General features: G+C 36.1%; 1 protein-coding gene across 1 annotated transcript; it reads left to right on the top strand.

Moving 5' to 3' along the window:
* The first annotated feature begins 1,169 nt into the window (after positions 1-1,169).
* acte1 (actin, epsilon 1) lies at positions 1,170-8,819 on the top strand. Its single transcript, XM_052598443.1, has 9 exons — positions 1,170-1,335; positions 1,978-2,120; positions 2,386-2,514; positions 4,246-4,356; positions 4,445-4,529; positions 4,616-4,777; positions 5,359-5,550; positions 7,497-7,678; positions 8,507-8,819. Exons 2-9 carry the CDS (start codon positions 1,992-1,994, stop codon positions 8,648-8,650), a joined length of 1,134 nt encoding a protein of 377 aa, XP_052454403.1. The 5' UTR covers positions 1,170-1,335; positions 1,978-1,991; the 3' UTR covers positions 8,651-8,819.
* Positions 8,820-20,220: the final 11,401 nt, after the last annotated feature.

Below are 20,220 nucleotides of genomic sequence, written 5' to 3' on the forward strand. Positions count from 1 at the left end.
TTCTTGGGAGTCACAATTTTAACACAGCAGTGTTGTTTTATAACTATTATAAATACTATTATAATATTTTTTTCATATTTTGAATTAGCATATATTTTTGTTTTCAATTAATTTTAGTAATTATGTTATGTGCTTTTGAAATTTTCTTTAGTTTGTTTCTTAATACATTTTAAATTAAGTAATTGTTTTAGTAATTTTAGTACTTATTTCATTTCTAGTTTATAATTCAAGTTTAAGCTTTTAATCTAATATTTTATTTTATTTTGGCTGTATTTTAATCATTAAAACTTATAATAGTTATAATAGTTATCAAAACTATTATTTAAAAAAATAACAACACTGGGTAACACGTAACATTGCATAAAATCTGTTAAATGTAATATATTCAGCTTATTTCATCTAATATATTATTGGTCATTGAAATAAGTAACTAAAGGACATTTTTACCATTAATTAAAACTTAAATTATGTTTTCGCATGCTAGGAATTGTTAGAAACAGCTGAGACGGTAAAGACATCACTATTAAAACTAATTCTTTTTTATGCTACAGTAATTGTATGTTAGATATAGTATCAAACTTGTCTGAGAGTTCTCACAATGTAAAAGATGGCATTTGTGGAGATAAAAAGTCATTGAACGTACTTGTAGAACGTGCCACTTGTCGTTGTTAGCAGCACAATGCCGTTCTCTTGACACAATGCAGTCAAGCAGCATTTATGACCATGTAATTATTAGACCACTCACACATACAACTGCCCTACAAACATCACAATGTGTGGCACATTGTCAATTTCCTAGAGGTCGTGATTTTCTTTTAGGAAGAGATGCCTAAAATCATTCCTCTTTTGGTAGGCTTTGGTTGTAAAGTCCCCACCCATATGGGGCGGCAATGTGCATTTCCTTTGAAGGCCAGCTAGAAGTTCCTCACAACTGACAGATAACAGACAAATGGTCATTCGTCCATTATGACCAATGTTCGGCGTCTTATTTATAACGGCCCCAGGGATGCCATTCTCTCCCAGTAAACTGGCCACCTCTCTTTCCAACAATAGTCCACACTGTCCTCGAGAGCCATAAATTATCTTCTAATATTAAATGCATCTGTCAGTGGACCGTCTGCATTGTGATACCCTTTCCAATACTCCATCTTCACATGGGACGCCCACCTTTGAGTGATGCAGGGTTATAATGTGTCCTAAAAAGGCTTGATGTTCTGAAGCCCTGGTGACAAGGCTCCTATATAAATACAGGACAGGTGAACTGGCCGCTCACTCTCTTATTTTCTACCGCTCGAGGGAGCAAGTTTTCCAGGCCTCTTGTGCAAGCTCTCCTGGGTGAGTCTACTTCAGTGGATGGTTTATTTTAAACCGGTTGTTAGACTACAGCAGATAGTGTATAGAGAAGCTTGGCTTTTGGATATTTGGAATGTTAGTTCATTCGAATTTGAAAATTCTGATCCAAACCTGTATGACTTGGTGGAACAATTTTTTTTTTATCATATTCCCTAGAAGAAATAAAGTCATACAAGTTTGGAAACTATACGAGGGTGTTGCCAGAATTTCCACTATCCTATTAATAATTGTATTACTTTATTAATTATTTGTTACATACAGTACACAGTGGAACAAATGAAATGCTTATATTTAGCATTTTGAAAACAACTTCAAATACAGAAGTAGCGCTATAAAAATATTACAAATTAAAGCTATTTATGCTCAACTCAAGATATCATATAAATAATAAAATATGTATTATTTATAGCACACAGCAAGTCTGCAGTAGGGAGGGTAGGTCTTAACTGAAGATTTCAGAAAAGCTCTTTTTAAGCACAGAAGATGAATCATTTACATTTAGCTTCAAGTGCTACGTGAATTCAACAAGCAAAGACAAGTATTTAATAGGCATGAGAAAATCCTTCTGCTTTTAAATGGACATGTCATGTGTTTGCACTCATGCCATTTGTGTTCAAACACCAGCTGTCTAAGCAAACATGTGCGATGAGGAAGAGACCACCGCTCTGGTGTGCGACAATGGCTCAGGCCTGGTGAAGGCCGGCTTTGCCGGGGATGATGCTCCCAGGGCTGTGTTTCCCTCCATTGTGGGCCGACCCCGCCATCAGGTGAGATGACAACGTTTATTCACGTCAACTGGTGCTTAATCTTATTTTGATCCAGTCAGTAAAGCACCTCTTACGTCACAGTACTTTAGCTTTGAACTTTGACCTGTAAAGGTAATACTCTGCTAGCATCAATCCTTGTTTCAAATGTTAATAAGCAAACATTAATTCTAGAAAAGGAGTGTTACAGTATGTAAATCAAATGCAGAATCGAAAGTCACCCTAAATGTGTAGATTGTGACTGAAAGCTTGCATTATGGTTCTTTAGGGTGTCATGGTCGGTATGGGTCAGAAAGACAGCTATGTAGGAGACGAGGCCCAGAGCAAGAGAGGCATCCTCACCCTCAAATACCCCATTGAGCATGGCATCATCACCAACTGGGATGATATGGAGAAGGTAGACCATACAATTATTTACTTTAATTGATTTACAATGTGTGGTCACAAAATTGCATTGTCTATTGTCAGTAGTGTAGGGATCTTTGGAGCACATCTCACACTGAAGTCAAACAAAATAACTTTCCGTTGGTCAATGAGGCAAATTCACATGAACAACTTGAACCCATTGCAAAATCTGTTAAAGTCTTTCACCTTCACACAAAATTCCCAATCACTTTGATTCCAGTTAAAATGAATGGATTTCTATGGAGTTACAATTGTGCCAAAAGCTCAGTTTTATGCTTTGCAAGTCATCACTCGATAAACGTTCTGCAACATCCAGATAAACAAATAGAATGTTAGGATTTTTTTCAATAATGAGTTTTCTAAAATCTTTATATGCATTTATGTTTTTTTTTTTTTTTATGAACTGAATGAATCCATATTGTACAATATTCAGCATTTTAAAAAGATGGTGAGAAAACTCCAAAAAAAAAAACACTGATATTCAGGTAAAATGAATGAATAGATTTTTTTCAATAATGAGTTTTCTTAAACCTTAAGATTAATTTATATTTCTGATCGATAAACTTGAATATATCTATAATCCTCAGGTTTCATCTTTGTTTTTTGTCAAAATATTCAGAGTTTGAGTTTGTTTACACTAGTGCATTTTCATTTAAAAAAGCATAACTATCAGTTCCACTACTCTGGCATTTTGACACTCGAAAAATAACTTTTGAATATGCTGCAAAACCTGTTTTAGTTTGAAAAATCTGGGGTTGCATTTCAGTGAAAATGGACCAAAACTGAAACTTTTGAAAATGATGGCTTGGCTGCCTACGTTTGCTCTCCATAGATATGTATAGGCAGATTCACCATTCGACCGCTCCAAGCACGTAGAGGCCATCTAAATAATAGGGAATTTACCCATATGTATCTATTGTTGTACCTGCATGAATGGTCGTGACATGTGTTTTCGAATGTGTAGTGTGGGTGGAGATTGTTTCTGAAATGCAGTGAAAACGACAGTGTTGATGAGGATCGTTTTCATTTTTAACACACCTTCTCATTCAAAGAGTTTTCTTTATTTTCATGACTATGAAAATTGTAGATTCACAATGAAGGCATCAAAACTATGAATTAACACATGTGGAATTATATACATAACAAAAAAGTGTGAAACAACTGAAAATATGTCATATTCTAGGTTCTTCAAAGTAGCCACCTTTTGCTTTGATTACTGCTTTGCACACTCTTGGCATTCTCTTGATGAACTTCAAGAGGTAGTCACCTGAAATGGTCTTCCAACAGTTTTGAAGGAGTTCCCCGAGAGATGCTTAGCACTTGTTGGCCCTTTTGCCTTCACTGTGTGGTCCAGCTCACCCCTAGATTGGGTTCAGGTCTGGTGACTGTGGAGGCCAGGTCATCTGGCGCAGCACCCCATCACTCTCCTTCTTGGTCAAATAGCCCTTGATGCCTTCAGTGTGACTCTACAATTTTCATAGTCATGAAAATAAAGAAAACTCTTTGAATGAGAAGTTGTGTCCAAACTTTTGGTCTGTACTGTATATATACATCAACATATTTAAATTTAACTTACCAAGTACGCAATGAATGTAGACATGGAAGGGAGACCTTTTGACACAAATGCAATCCCATAAATTTTTCTCGTGGAGTTTGCCAAACAATGGTAAGTGGGACCAGTGTTTCTCCATATATAATGAAAAATCCAATACTGTTTTCTCAGATCTGGCACCACACCTTCTACAATGAGCTCCGTGTGGCTCCTGAGGAACATCCCGTCCTCCTGACTGAGGCTCCTCTGAATCCCAAGGCCAACAGGGAAAAGATGACCCAGGCAAGTACTTCTGAAGACTTCAGAATCATGCCATTAATAGTGTTATGTCCATAATATTAAAATATGTTGGTTTCTATTTGTATTTCAGATCATGTTTGAGACCTTCAATGTTCCGGCTATGTACGTTGCCATCCAGGCTGTCCTCTCACTGTACGCCTCTGGCCGTACAACAGGTTAGCGTCTATTTCATTGACCATACAGTAGTTGCTCTAAACTGTGTCTGTTCGGTTTTTTTTCATGCTTTTATGATATGCTCCAGGTATTGTGTTGGACGCTGGTGATGGTGTGACCCACAATGTTCCCGTATATGAGGGCTACGCCCTTCCACATGCCATCATGAGACTGGATTTGGCTGGCAGAGACCTGACTGACTACCTGATGAAAATCCTGACTGAGAGAGGCTACTCGTTCGTCACAACTGGTAATTTACCTCACTCTCCGCAGTTTTCACTTAAATTATACTGGTTATATTTTAATGCACTCTCTTAATAGATAGTAAACTTTGTGTTAAATGTAAAATATTGATTCATTTGGACTATTTTATCCACCTTTTTCTTCCTGTAAAAAATGGGCCATTCGTAATTTCTATGAGTCTGCCTTCCGGTCTCATCCACCACCAGCTTTTTTAGCTGTACAAAACAGTTTGTTTTGTTGCTCGATATTGAAAATTGGTGTCTTACCATATTCAAATGCATTTTTAATTATGACACACTGGTTTATAATGCAAACAGTTTTACCGTTTACTACACGTTGTTATTCTTCTCGTTATTTTCCTATAGCTGCTAATAAACCGGAAGTCTTGCCCATAGGCTTATTTCCGCGTTAAAGAAAAAGGTGGATAGTCTCGTAAGTGTTCAAGTTTCACCGTCTGTAATGAAATGTCCATTAGCTAAACAGCACCACCCTATGGTCAATGCTAGTATCTGCGGTTAATAGTGAATTGAACCAGCTGCTTTTTAATAATTAAAAAGCATTTAATAGCTTTCTAACTCGCTATTACAGCCGAAAGGGAGATTGTTCGTGACATTAAGGAGAAGTTGTGCTACGTGGCTCTTGATTTCGAGAATGAAATGGCCACCGCAGCCTCCTCCTCATCCCTGGAAAAGTCCTACGAGTTGCCCGACGGTCAGGTCATCACCATCGGTAACGAGAGGTTCCGCTGCCCCGAGACCCTCTTCCAGCCCTCGTTCATTGGTCAGTTTCACATTTGTTCATTTCAATATATGTACATTATTCATCGCCCCCTCCTTGTACTCCTTGGTTCTGCTTTATTTCCCTAGTACAACATATTATTGGAATTTATATCACAGTTAGAATGATTTCTCATGGGAACTTCTGTATAGGATTAAAATGGCCTGTGTAGCTTAATTTAGACTAAAATATTTTAGAATATAATTCTCTGGGGATATTTCCTAAAGGTTCAAATATCCCTGCAGTACTGTACATCGATCAGAATGTAGAGATATTTAAAACTCCTGTAGTTTCAGCTGCCTATGAGGCATCTGATAAAGATTATGTGATATCCAACTAAAAAGGGTAAAAATAAATCATAATTCAAAAATAATTCTTCAGGATAAAATAGTTATTTAATTTTACTTTTTTATTTTTTACATGATTCTTATTTGATTTGATTCGTATTTTTTTTTAAAGATGATTCTCATTGTATTTGATTAGGATAAATATACCTCCCTATAAAAATCCAATTAATATGTATAAAATAATAAATTATTAAATTATATATCAATATTATAAATATTAAATAACTTAATAAAGAATACCCATTTATTTTTATTATTTTATATAATTATTTTATTTTCCATTATCCTTTTATAATTAGATCTATGTTATTTTGATATAAAATAATGATTTTAAATACAAATAATTTAAGAGTAACAATTTTACTTCCTCTGTTATTCCAGCTGGTAATATATATATATATATATATATATATATATATATATATATATATATATATATATATATATATATATATATATATATATATATATATATATATATATATTATTATTATTATTATTATATTATGTGTGTGTGTGTGTGTTCCTGTAGCTCAAGTGGTAGAGTGCTGGGGGTTCGATTGCCCGGGAAAACATGATAGGTAAAAATTGATAGCCTGAATGCACTTTGGATAAATTGGAAATGCATTAATTTTAATTTAATTACATTTTAAATGTATTAATTAAATTTTAAATGTATATATATATATATATATATATATATATATATATATATATATATTAGATTATTATTATTATTATTATTATTATTATTATTATTAGAGTAGGATTAAATCTAAAATATGAGATATGTTTAAAATAACCCAATAATTATTTATGTCTGTTTTGGTTTCTCACAAGAAACAAAAATCACTCATTATTTTGCTGGTCAACCACAAATTAATTAATTGGCATAATCATGTAGCTCTTGAGAAGTCAACATTTGTCATGTGGAGATAGCAAGAAAACATGTTCACATTCCTGTAGGCTTCTTCTTAATGATAGACAAGCTTTGAATATCCCTACATTATGCCTTGTTTTTTATCAATTATTCATGCAAGTTTCTAGCAATTTTGAAACGAGGCCTACACTGAACCACTAAGCCCACACTCAAAATATATTCTCCCGTTTGAGCCATTGCCAAGCCTACATTGCCATTGATGAAAAATTCATGTTATTAATAATTTTCAATCATTTGCACATCAGTCTATGCATAGCAGCAGAATTAAACCCACCTTCCAATGGGCACAGCGAAGCGGTCAAGCTTCCCACTGAGAAAAATTCACCCAACTGCATTTTTAGAGCTTTTTCATACATTACAGTGCACTTTTAGGAGAGGTGACATGGTGACAGATCACCTTTTGTCAGGAACTAATTAGGAGTGTTTCAGTATATGGCCAAAGGCTGAGGGGCTATTTATGGTGTACATGGTTCTTAATCTTGGCATTGTACATCAATCACTGTTTCCTTATCCAGTGGAGTTGATAGGACAGTGGCTAACCGGAATTCTTGCCTTAATGAAATCAGAGTGATTATGTAATCTTGAATTAGCATGATACTGCATATGTAATGCTTTTAAATGGTAGTGTGTTTCATTCATCATCTAAATTGCATTGTCTGTAGGTATGGAGTCTGCTGGTATTCATGAGACCACTTACAACGGCATTATGAAGTGCGACATTGACATTCGTAAGGATCTGTATGCCAACAATGTACTGTCTGGCGGTACCACCATGTACCCTGGTATCGGTGACAGGATGCAGAAAGAGATCACAGCTCTGGCTCCCAGCACCATGAAGATCAAGGTACAGTTTTTTTTTCTTTTAGATTAACATTTTATTTTATGTATGATTAACTTCATGTTTAAATCTACAAAATGAATAGGCAAAGCCAATGTATTCTTATATGTGTGTGTGTGTATGTGTATATATATATATATATATATATATATATATATATATATATATATATATATATATATATATACAGTACAGACCAAAAGTTTGGAAACATTACTATTTTTATTGTTTTTGAAAGAAGTTTCTTCTGCTCATCAAGCCTACAGTATCTATCTATCTATCTATCTATCTATCTATCTATCTATCTATCTATCTATCTATCTATCTATCTATCTATCTATCTATCTATCTATCTATCTATCTATCTCTAGATTGCATGCAGTTCTTTTTAACCTTTTATTCATCAAATATATTAGACAGCAGAACTGTTTCAAACACTCATAATAAATCAGAATATTAGAATGATTTCTAAATGATCATGTGATAGACTGGATGTTACATGTGACACTAAAGGCTGGAGTAATGATGCTGAAAATTCAGCTTTGCATCACAGGAATAAATTATTTTTATATATTCAAATAGAAAAATAAAAAAATAAATAGAAAAATAAAATAGTATATTCAAATAGAAAAATATTATTTTAAGTTGTAATAATATTTCACAATATTACTGTTTTTTTCTGTATTTTTTATCAAATAAATGCAGGCTTGGTGAGCAGAACAAACTTCTTTCAAAAACATTAAAAATAGTAATGTTTCCAAACTTTTGGTCTGTACTGTATATATATATCATAAAAATCCTAAAAATCATTCAATTTTCCTTTTTCCATTACAGATGATTGCCCCTCCTGAGCGTAAATACTCTGTCTGGATCGGTGGCTCCATCTTGGCCTCCCTGTCCACTTTCCAGCAGATGTGGATCAGCAAAGATGAGTACGAGGAGGCCGGACCCTCTATTGTCCACAGGAAGTGCTTCTAAAACCCTCCTCTGTCATTCTCCTCTGTCCTGGACTCTCCTTCTAGCCTTTGCACCATGTCACGTCTTGTGTTTGTACTGCGGACGTTTGTTTCAAGTTCCCCTGTACAAGGATTCACATCTACAGCCACAATGAATTGTTCAATAAAGACATTTACATATTTTCAATAAATCTTTCTTTGCATTTATAAGCACTTTCTTAGACAAATTGACAATACGTTCTTCAGCTTTCAAGTTTGAGATCCTTCTTCATCAAGGCCACCGGATGGCAGACTGCTGCTGTGATATTACCATGAAACACTCTTGAGATCAGGGTACTAACTTGCTTAACAATTCATGCTAAATAACTTGCGTCAAACCTGCTTATAACCATATTAAAATCTCATTTGATCCTCTGAACCTAGATGCCCATTTAATCTGAAATTAATCCAGATTTGATCCTGCCCTTTAAGGGTTTTACTGTGATCATCAATAGCCCTAAATATATGATGACGATAAGAAAACAGGTCAGTTTAATGTAGGCCAGATGCGCAGCTGATACTTTCTTTCTGAGCAACAGAATAGTACACTGTGTCTCACAGCTGAAACCTACCAATCTAGGGCACAAATATTGAAGGTAAAGAATGCTATTGCAGTAGCATATATTATTGAATCTGTGTGAAAACAGTTTGTTTAAAAATTTGTTTACATGCTCTTCAAATCCCTCTAGAAGCATCCTATTACATATTATTCATCTGTAGTCTGCTTTTGAGACAAAAAATCCAGAAATTAACCATAAAATGTTTGAAACTCTGGCTCCTTAAAGGAATAGTTTAACCTTAAATGAAAATCAGATGAAAATGCATTCATCCTCAGGCCTTCTGCTTTAGATGAGTTTGTTTCATCATCGGAACAGATTTGGAGAAATTTAGCATTACATCACTTGCTAACCAATGGATCCACTGCAATGAATGGGTGCCGTCAGAATGAGAGTTTAAACAGCTGATAAAAACAGGGTTATTAGGGTGTTAAACTTTAAAACTGTTACTTCTGGCTAAAATTTGGACTCTCATTCTGACGGCACTCAATCGCTGTAGAGGATCTGTTTCTCTAAAGGGATAGCCCATCCAAAAAGATTTGGACTCTTTGACTGTGTTCTGCGGAACACAAAAGAAAATATTTTTTTAAATAAGATTTTTAATATATATTTTTTTGGTCCATAAAATAAAAGTTAATGTACAGTATAATAAGGCCAAAATAAGGCTAGACCCCAATGTTCTTAAAAATATCTTCTTCTCAGCAGAAAAAAGAAATTCATGCATGTTTGGAACGACATGGGGGGAGTGAATGGCTCCTGTCTATGTACCGTATCACCTCCACTTTCTAATTATAACAAGGAGACCCAGTTTTGTGGGTTCTGGACGATGTGTGTTGTACAGTAGGAGAGGGTTAAGAAGCCTGACTTATCACTGCCCCAATTCTGACTGATGGAGAAATCAAAGACAAATGAAGGTGGAGGCATCTAGGAGGTTACAGTGATTAATGCATCTAGACAACAAGAGAAAGAGAGAGAAATAGAGAGAAGGAGGGGAAGAAAAAATAACAAGAGAATAGGCTCAGATCCATTATGAAATCTATTCATGCTTATTAGAATCTTATTTCGCTGCTCCTTTATTTCGCACACAATGCAGCGCATTCATTACTGGTGAAGAACATTGCAATCTTCTAGTGTTTGGCTCAGGTTCGGATGTGCTGCTCAGTAGCCCACCGTGTATGATTACTGATACAGACCAAACTTTCTGATTGTATGTATTGATTAAATGCAAGTGTTTGCTAATTAATCCCTTCCTACACAGCATTGGATCTGTCATGGTGAGAGGAGGCAGATATCAGTCCTGCCACTTTAGATTTTCAGCTCCTACATATTATACACTTCTTGCAGTACATTATAACTATCTATTATGTGTTGTACAATCTATCTATCTATCTATCTATCTATCTATCTATCTATCTATCTATCTATCTATCTATCTATCTATCTATCTATCTATCTATCTATCTATCTATCTATCTATCTATCTATCTATCTGTCTGTCTATCTTTCTGTCTGTCTGTCTGTGTATCTGTCTGTCTCTGTCTGTCTGTCGGTCTGTCTGTCTGTCTGTCTGTCTGTCTGTCTGTCTGTCTGTCTGTCTGTCTGTCTGTCTGTCTGTCTGTCTATCTATCTATCTATCTATCTATCTATCTATCTATCTATCTATCTGTCTATCTGTCTGTCTGTCTGTCTGTCTTTCTGTCTGTCTATCTGTCTGTCTTTCTTTCTGTCTATCTGTCTGTCTGTCTTTCTGTCTGTCTGTCTGTCTGTCTGTCTGTCTTTCTGTCTGTCTGTCTGTCTGTCTGTCTGTCTGTCTGTCTGTCTGTCTGTCTATCTATCTATCTATCTATCTATCTATCTATCTGTCTATATGTCTGTCTGTCTGTGTATCTGTCTGTCTGTCTGTCTGTCTGTCTGTCTATCTATCTATCTATCTATCTATCTATCTATCTATCTATCTATCTATATGTCTGTCTGTCTGTCTGTGTATCTGTCTGTCTGTCTTTCTGTCTGTCTGTTGTCTGTCTATTTATAATACTTTTTAGTTTATCAGAGTCATCCTTCAGGATAGGGAGTGTGCAAAAATGACTTTAACAGAGTTGGGGACTGCAATGGTGTCAGAAGAGATATGTAAAACGATCATCTATGGTGTATTTTAGGTACATTACTAAAATATTTACATCAACGATCCTGAAATAATAATTTTAAAACAAACGTCTAATTTATTCAAATGTCTTTTTTTAAACTCGTAAATGCTAAAGCCCCAGTTGAAACGCTGTCCCATCCCAGGTGCGCTCGGGGACTGTGGCCCCGCCTGCTTTAGTAAACCCTCTAGTGCTAGATCCACTGGTCAGAAGAGCCTCTGAATCCAGCGCTAACACTCTCTGCCTCCTCTTGCGTGCGTGTGCTGCGCGCTCGGGTCGATGTTGCGCATTTAACACTGTCCACATGCGGAATACACAGTCCTCTTCCCCCGAAGAAGTGCTAAAGGGCTCACTCCCATCTCAAATCGGACTACTCGACAAACGCCAGCGATTCTACGGAGATTTATATTCCCTTGGACAAAGGATAAAGAACCAAAGAAAGGGAAAAGTGCGCTGAATGCTGTAAGTACGCACCTTTGTTTTCTCTCCACTACGCGTGCGCTTGTCCCTGCAGTTTTCTCATGACCGAATGCAGTTTTCATTATAGGTTTATTGACTTTAGAGGTAAAGATGAGGAACTTCTAAGTTTGTATCGTCGTACAGAATCCATATTTGACGAGCTGTGATGCTGGAGATGTGAGGCTGGTGACGGACAGTCTTACGGCAACTTCTGGATCTCAGACAGTATTGACGGATCCAGTGCGTTTGTCATGCTGTGCTGCTTCAATAGTCAACGCATGGGGTGTACATAATCTGAAAAAAGATGTTTAGACTTAAAGATTCATTTGCACTTAAAAAAAAAATCAATGATTTTCTTCTGTGAGATCGATCATTAAAAGGTTGGTTTAATTATCTCTGCATTATGGGGAAGTACAAATGATCCCCAAAGTTGAGAGACCTTTATATACATTATACACAAAAAGGAGAGAGGAGAAAACCTTTTGACAAAAACATGTGTGATGATGTGAAGCCTATCTAATCAGTAACATTTGTTGAGAAAGATTCATTTGATAACATCTTATCATTTAACATGTGACAAAGTTTTTAGAGCTATGAAGAAGGCTAAGACGCAGATTAGTCACCCGGAAAACATTTTTAAACAGTTGATTTCACTATAGAGGCCCATATATATTCTATGTGATAGCTAAAATGTAAAGTCATGGATAATTATGAAGAGGTTTATTTTGCAACATTGACCATCTGACCGTACATTATCTCTTAAAATGTGGCTACTAAATAAATATGAAACACTGAATTGATATTAATATGAAATTGATAAAAAATTATTTGCTTTTTTGCTTTGCTTTTTTGGAAAAAAAGACGGGCAGCTATGAAACATAAGATGAGGTCAGATATACAGCGTTGCCATTGGCAACGGTCATTATTGAGAAATATAAGAGGACTGAACCACCAAGAATCAATTCTTTCAAAGAGCCAACTGAATTATAGCAACTGAGCTTTATACAATACACCGAAATTCATTTTTATTTATTATAAATTTTACATGTAGATATTGGCAAAGCGGCCAAGCTTTAGCTGATTTATCAATTTAGCCATTAGATCAGTCTTTAACTAACACAGATAAACACATTTTGAGGAAGAATAGTGATGCAAGGTGATATCAAAATCCAATGGATTGGTCTTTAACTAATGGAGATAATAAACACATACGCAGGAAGACTAGTGATGCAAAATGGAAAGCAGACTTTAGTGGTTATTTTTCTCTATGTACTTGGAAACACCCTGTTTATTAAAGGAAACAAACCCCCCAAAAATGGTGTTTGTAAAATTCAAAGCTTAAGTGTCTCCAGCATCCCTTGTGAACTTCAAATCCTCCAGGAGATTTGACAATAATTGATGTGCCTCTTAAAAGAGTTTTTAGGTCAGCATTATTCAGACACGCCACATTATGCGCAGATTCAGGTTTTCTCCCATCCACTGCTTGGGTACTGCTGGTCTCTTGGGCTTTCCAACCTGCGGCTCCATAGCAACGGAAAAAAAAGACCGATTCCACTAGTGACACTTCTCAGGGCCGCCAGAGCCACAATCCATTGTATCTTCCTTGATAAGTATCAGGAGACTTTAAAAGACATCTTCCCCTAACTCAACCACTCAGCCTCCAATGCTTTATCAGTACGTTCAGCGATTCTTCCAGTTTCAAAAATGTTCCCTAAATTTTGATGTTTTTATATGAAACCGAATCGCATGCTGAAAATTTATCTTTGGTTATCTTCAGAAGCTGTATAGCAAAGGCTAAGTTTAGGACTACAGGAGATGTCAGAAGACAGGAAATCCACCTCAGCTTTCAAGTTGATGTACACTGACTGCTCCGTTCAGCAAATTCTGCCTTTGCTGCTGCCATCTCAGCCTACCGTACTTCAGCAACATGTCAAGATCCTCTCAAGGGCCCTAATAAATACATCAAAGCTCTCTTTTCATTTCTGTGGCATTCAGTGGGGGCTTTTGACCAATGTGCCATATTCAAAACACAATGAGTTTGATTGCTGTTGTGATTGAGCATAAAAGATTCCAGGCAGATTGCCTCCAGAAAACGGTAATTAGAAGACAAACAACATTATCAGTATTGTAAGGCATCTTCAGCACGCCGGTCAAGGGTTCTGGTTAGAACAAATAGGAACTGCAGCTGTGCAGCTGTGCGGCTGTGGTGATCTATCCATTATGGGGATGTGGTTGGAAGCTCTCTGTTATCCTGTGTCCCACTGAGATAAGAAGCAGAGAGGAGGATTTTAGCAGACTGGATTTGCAGCCAAACACTGTCCACTTCAGGCTTCTAAGCGATTTACGTACAGAAGCAGGCTGAATGATTCCAGGACTCCGTCTGTGACTGTTTGTCTGGTTTATAGCAGCTGCAGTGTTGGAGAGTAACTAACTAAAAGTAGCAGACATATAAGTGTTCAAGCACAAGCTACTCTTTCTGCGTCTGTGCTGTGGGAATTATCAAATATACCCACCCAAACAGTTCTTTCTCCCTCACTATCTCACACTGTGTGCAGCATTTGGAAGTCCCATTTATTCTAGTGAATCAGTTCATTTTAAATGGTCCCTTCTCCAGCTCTTTCTCTGTGGCTTTTGAAAGTCTGAGTCATTCTAGTGAAGCGGTTCGTCCTAAATGGTCCTTTTCACAAATGTGACCCAGGCGCACAAAACCAGACATAAGTCGCATGGGTATATCTGTAGCAATAGCCAACAATACATTGTATGGGTCAAAATGATACATTTTTCTTTTACGGCAAAAATATAAGTAAAGATCATGTTCCATGACGATATTTTGGAAGTTTCTTACCGTAAATCGAATTTTTTATTCATAGTGCTACTAAAGTGGTTACTAAAGTTACCAGTTGTAAGTGAGCTTTTAGTATCGCATTAGTGTGTCATCAAACTCGTAGGTGCAAAGAAACCTTAAAGTTTGGCAAAATATCAATTAAACAAATGAACGGAGGATCAGAAACGGGGCACTTAGCCTACATTTGCCGTAATGAAGAAGGTGATAATTGAGAGCGCTTGCACATAGGTGAGTAGACATTAGAATGGGGCTCTTCCATTGATCTACTGTGTATATAATGATAATATAAGTTCTCCATTACAAGATCAGCGGGCACTTCAGTCATGTGTAAATGTTTATATTGGTTAAAGTATGTATTGCTGAAGAGAGATTGCAAGTTTATAACCTTCGGAGGTACACAGAACAATCAAAGCGAATAAGCAATACTTACATACAATGTAGGAAGACTGTCAATAGAAAAACAAAGCTAAATAAGAGTGTTTAGGTTTTATTTATATAAATGTACCTCATCCAACTGAACACTATACCTTAATTTATAGTGAACCCCTCATTGTTTTATGCCTCTTATTAAATCATTAATGGTCATAGTTTTATTTATAAAACATTTTGTGTGTATTTAGTACAGTAATATCCAAATGCAGAGCATAACATTATATAGCCCTATTAAACAGATCAGAGAATTTGAGATTATTAAAATTGCTTAAGTAGCTTTAGTGCTATTTTTGTGTTTATCTGCTTCAGAGGACAATTAGATTGGAGCACGGCAAACTACAGCTGAGTAGCCGTTTACCAAATGAATGGACATAAGTGCATTTCATTAAGATCTGATGGCTTCATTATTATTTTATATGCTCTTCAGTCAAGGACCGTCATGTACTTGACAACACGTGGAGTGAAGGAATCAATAAATGGAGCCCTTAAATTGATTTAATTTTCCCTGGAGAGTGAGCGGCTGAACGGACGGATGAATATAAAGATGAGAACCTCTCTGAGAAACAATATACTGCCATTGTTTGTACTCTACTGATTCGGTGTAAAGCAGCGGCGGTCCTCCGGGGGCCAATAATTGTTCCCCGTATTGACTTGCGGATTCTTTGATGAGCTCAGACTGACTGTAGCCCATGGGAGGGGTTAGATGACATGTTGTGATAGAACATGGCCTTGGTTCTCATTTATTTTTCATCAGCTTCACCTCGCTGGTTCATAACGCTGGTGTTCAGACAGCTCCAGAACTGCTTTGCTGTGATTCTACTAGTCTCGCACCAATGTATATATTTGAACCCCAGTCTTACCCTACTTTACAGCTGTGTGGTGAAGCCGTGAAGTCACCAGGGGTAAGGCAAGCGGACACAGATCCAGGCCAGCCTGTCCCCCTTTCGCCCTCCCTCTCTTTTCACCTCTGTATGCCACTTTCCCTCTCTGTCTATCTCTCCGTCTCACTCGCTCGCTCTTGTACTCTCTTGCTCCTCTGAGTCCCACAGCTCTGTTTCTCTCCTGTCTTCTCTGCGGTTTACTCATTGGCCCAGATGAAACCCACAGTTTAGTTACCCTTCTCCTTCCAGACAGCTCACAGAAGCAAGTGTCTTCTATTGCTCTTTCAAATATGGCATCTAATGGCTGTGGATAGGAATGATATCGCACACCATTCGGTTTATTGAGGAGAGCTGTCCTATTTCTTTTCTAAGCGATTGGACTTAGGACTGTCGCCTGGCGGATGATAAAATGGGCAAGAAATCCCTTTGAAGGAGGAAGCCGAACCATATCTGCAGACCAGTATTTTAAATACTTACAAATTTGTTAAGGAGCTATTTATATGTGAAATAATCCTTTTAGTTTTGTTGTTGAACCTAGTGTATTTAGACTGATTCAGTAATGATAAATATACTTTGACTTTAATTTACACTCATTTACACTACTGTTCAGAAGTTTGGGGTTAGTATGATTATTTTGATGTTTCTCAAAGAAGTCTCTAATGCTCAACTTGGGTTTTCTTTCTTTTTCATTATATATATCATATGTATATATATATATATATATATATATATATATATATATATATATATATATATATATATAATTTTTATTTTCTTGTTTTGCAACAAACCTTCAGAAGCTTTCGTGTTAATGATAATAATAAAAAAAGCTTTTGGAATTAATGTTAGGAATTTCACTGTTTTTCATAGAGTTTGTTGCTGTTAATTATATGAGAAATATACTTAATCTGGAAATTAGATGAGGTAGTAAAATAAAACATGCATATGAGTTGATGTTCTCTTGATTTGTGTTTACGTGAAAGTGCAATCTTTCTGGCAAAATGTACAAATAAATTTCCATAATTTTAATAAAAAAATAAATCATAATTTTTTGAGCAAAATAATTGCGATTTTCAGTTTAACCATTGTCATTCAGTCCTATATTGTGAAATAATTTTAAATAACCAATTTCTATGTTAATGTTTTCAGGTATAATTTATTCCTGTTATGGCGAAGCTGAATTTTCAGCATCATTACTCCAGCCTTAAGTATCACATTATTCTTCAAAAATCATTCTAATATACTGATTTGGTGCTCAAAAACAACAATATATATATGTTATTTTAATACAGACTTGAGCATGGACTCTTTTGATCAGAAATCACCTGTAACATCCTAGCAGTGCTGTAGAAACCATCTTGGCAAGTGTCCTTGCATTATAATGGTGAGTTTTGCATGCGCAAGCACTAAAATCTAGTTACTGCTATACTTTTCTGTTTTTGTTTTTTTAAGATGGCATTTGGGTTTAAGAATTTCTATATTGCAAAAAATAAATAAATAAACCTGAGAGCTTTTGATGCAACTTTCACAGCACTTTTTGATGAGAAGTAAATTGGTTATGAAATATTAATGGTTGTGCATGGCTTAAAGAATGGTACAGTATTAGACGCCTCTCTTATGAAAACAAACACTGTTTATGGGAATGTTCAGCTCTCAGAGAGTTGTCAGTTCCTGGTACTGTCCATGTTTCTGAAACAGCAAGTTTGACTGCCCTCAGGCAGGCTTTTGGAAGAGAGCAACCCAGTGTTCACTGCTACTTCTGCTGTAAAATGATACAGTGACTATGTGGAAGTGAACTAAGCTTCATATGAGATGTTCCTCGACAAATCTCAGGGAGAAAAATCTTCTGTTGTTTTTCAGGATATTAAGGTGGGCTTAATTCCCTCCTGAATCCTTCTTGTGTTCCTCGTCTTTGATGAGCGTGGGATATTAAGTTACGAGGGCAAGACACGTGTTTTAAGCCTCAAACAGTTTATAGCAAACCTGCCATTTCTAAAATGCTTAATGCATCACTTCCATTAACGTTAACAATGCAAATGTGATTATAGTTGTCGTGGCAACAGTGGCAGACATTCAGAGTGAATATTTTGGCTTTACCTTTAATAAATAATTGCTGTAATGAAAAGGCATTGGGCTTTGTGTTTTTGAAGTTAACAGGGAAAATGCAAAAACTTATTAAATTAAAATTATGCTTCTAGGTCAGTATGTGCTAGGTTTTTTCTCCTCCTTGAGAACTGCTGCCATATATTAGGAACTTGCATAACTAAGTGGAATAAATAATTTCCCAAAATAGACAAAAGTGTCTCTGAACTAATAATGAAGTCTGAAAAACCAATGTATGATTTTGTAATCTAGTATTTGGTTCTGCATGTATCCAGTGTCCAAATGTGAAATATAATGTATACATTAGCTGTGTTTGAAGCCATTAACTGTCGATAAATGCATACTGTACCTGTTACCATATTTTCTCTGTTAGAATTGGTGTTTCTATAGAAAATATTGTTAAGAAATGTATTTATCGACAGTTGACTTAAAATGCGGCTAATATTATACATTGCTTTTCTTTTTTCCCCAGCATATTAGTTAATATTTTATTTAATGCAGTTTTAAGTCATTATTATCATATTGTTATATATTATTTTATAGTCCAGTTATTTTCCAGTCTTTTATTTATCAATTTGTTTTGTTTTGTTATTGCTTTGACTTCCTTTCCTTATGCTTAGTTTTTTGTTGTTGTTGTTATTTTATTCAGTCTTTTATTCTTGTTCTGTTTTTGCTTAGCCTCTTTGCTTAAGTTTAGTTTTTGTAGATGTTTTGCCTTTCTTTGCTTTGTATATAATTTATTTTAATTTAGTTTCATTTGTTTTTATTTTGTAGTCGTTTTGTCTTGCTTTACTTGCCTTTCTTTGCTTTGATCAGGCCATGTTTTTAGTTTAGTTTAGTTTCTTCTTTTGTTTTGCAATGGTTTTGCCTTTCTTTGCTTTGATTAGGCCATGTTTTTAGTTTAGTTTTGTTTTAGTTTGGTTTTGTTGTGCCTTTAAAAAAATAGCCCTCTAATTTTAAAGTGCATGCTAATCTCTACTTAATAAATTGTATAATTTGTTGATTGTATCTGCATGTAACCTCTGCAAGGTTACCTTAAGCGTGTAATGTTGCTTTGAAGTACTTACAAGCAAATAATATCTAATTAATGCCGCAAGATGAAAGCCTGTACTGTGTAATTTATTTAAATGCCCACAACTGGATAATATTCACTTCACAGGAAACCAATATATCACCCAGTGCAAAATTGCACGGCTGTGAAAGGACTTCAGTGAATGGCGGTGTGTTTATCTGTCAACACTGGAGTTATGTGTTACATCTGCTGGCAGCTTCTTAGCACTACAGTGCATGTGGGTGCAATTTCCTCTCCACGCTGTAAGGTTTTAATTGGTGGTACCCTTCAAGCGATAGTCGACAAATGCTTCCTGCCTCTTGAATCCTGTCTTGGTGGCGGATGATTGTAAAGGTCGAGCGAGAAGACCTACACTGACAGCCCTGATGAATGACAGGGCCGCTTGACTGAGCCACTGGGGAGAGAGACACCAGAACGACTGATTTTCATCAACGCGTCATTGCATGCGACATTTAGCCTATGAAACCCTGGGCTCTGTTTCGCTAACAAGCACGGTCGCAATCATAGTATATTCTATGATTGTTATCTTAACACATTACATAAGCTGATTGTCAGTTTCTAGGTTGTGTAACATTCTCACACAAAGCCCCCTTAATCATCACATAGTCGTGTTTTTATGCAATAGCAGTTATTATACTACCTACACACAGTAGTTTAGCATTATCAAGATGCGTAAGCATGGAAAGGTCAATTTTATTATTTGCAAACCTTTCAGGGGGCAAAAATGTACAGGGAAAGTGGTGAGTGCTACTAATTAATCTTCAGCTGTCTCGCTTCGTCTCGTTTGCGTATGCAGTGACTTAGGATTTAGCGAGGAGGACCTCTTTGCTCTCTCTCTCTTATTCCCTCTCGGTCTCTGTCAATTATTTGATATTGCTTGCTGTCTTCCCCCCAAACACCCAGACATTTTGTTTGCCGTTCAGCAATCCTGTTGTGATGTCTAACGCTTGTGTACACTTCAGAAATATGGCGTGTGCGAACCCAAGACACAGAAAACAGCTCCATCTGTCCCTTTTGGAAACCTTTAGTCCGATGTAATAAAAACAGGCAATGAAATATACAA

The sequence above is a fragment of the Carassius gibelio genome, chromosome B25 (genome assembly GCF_023724105.1).
Source record: "Carassius gibelio isolate Cgi1373 ecotype wild population from Czech Republic chromosome B25, carGib1.2-hapl.c, whole genome shotgun sequence".
NCBI classification, from domain to species: domain Eukaryota; kingdom Metazoa; phylum Chordata; class Actinopteri; order Cypriniformes; family Cyprinidae; genus Carassius; species Carassius gibelio.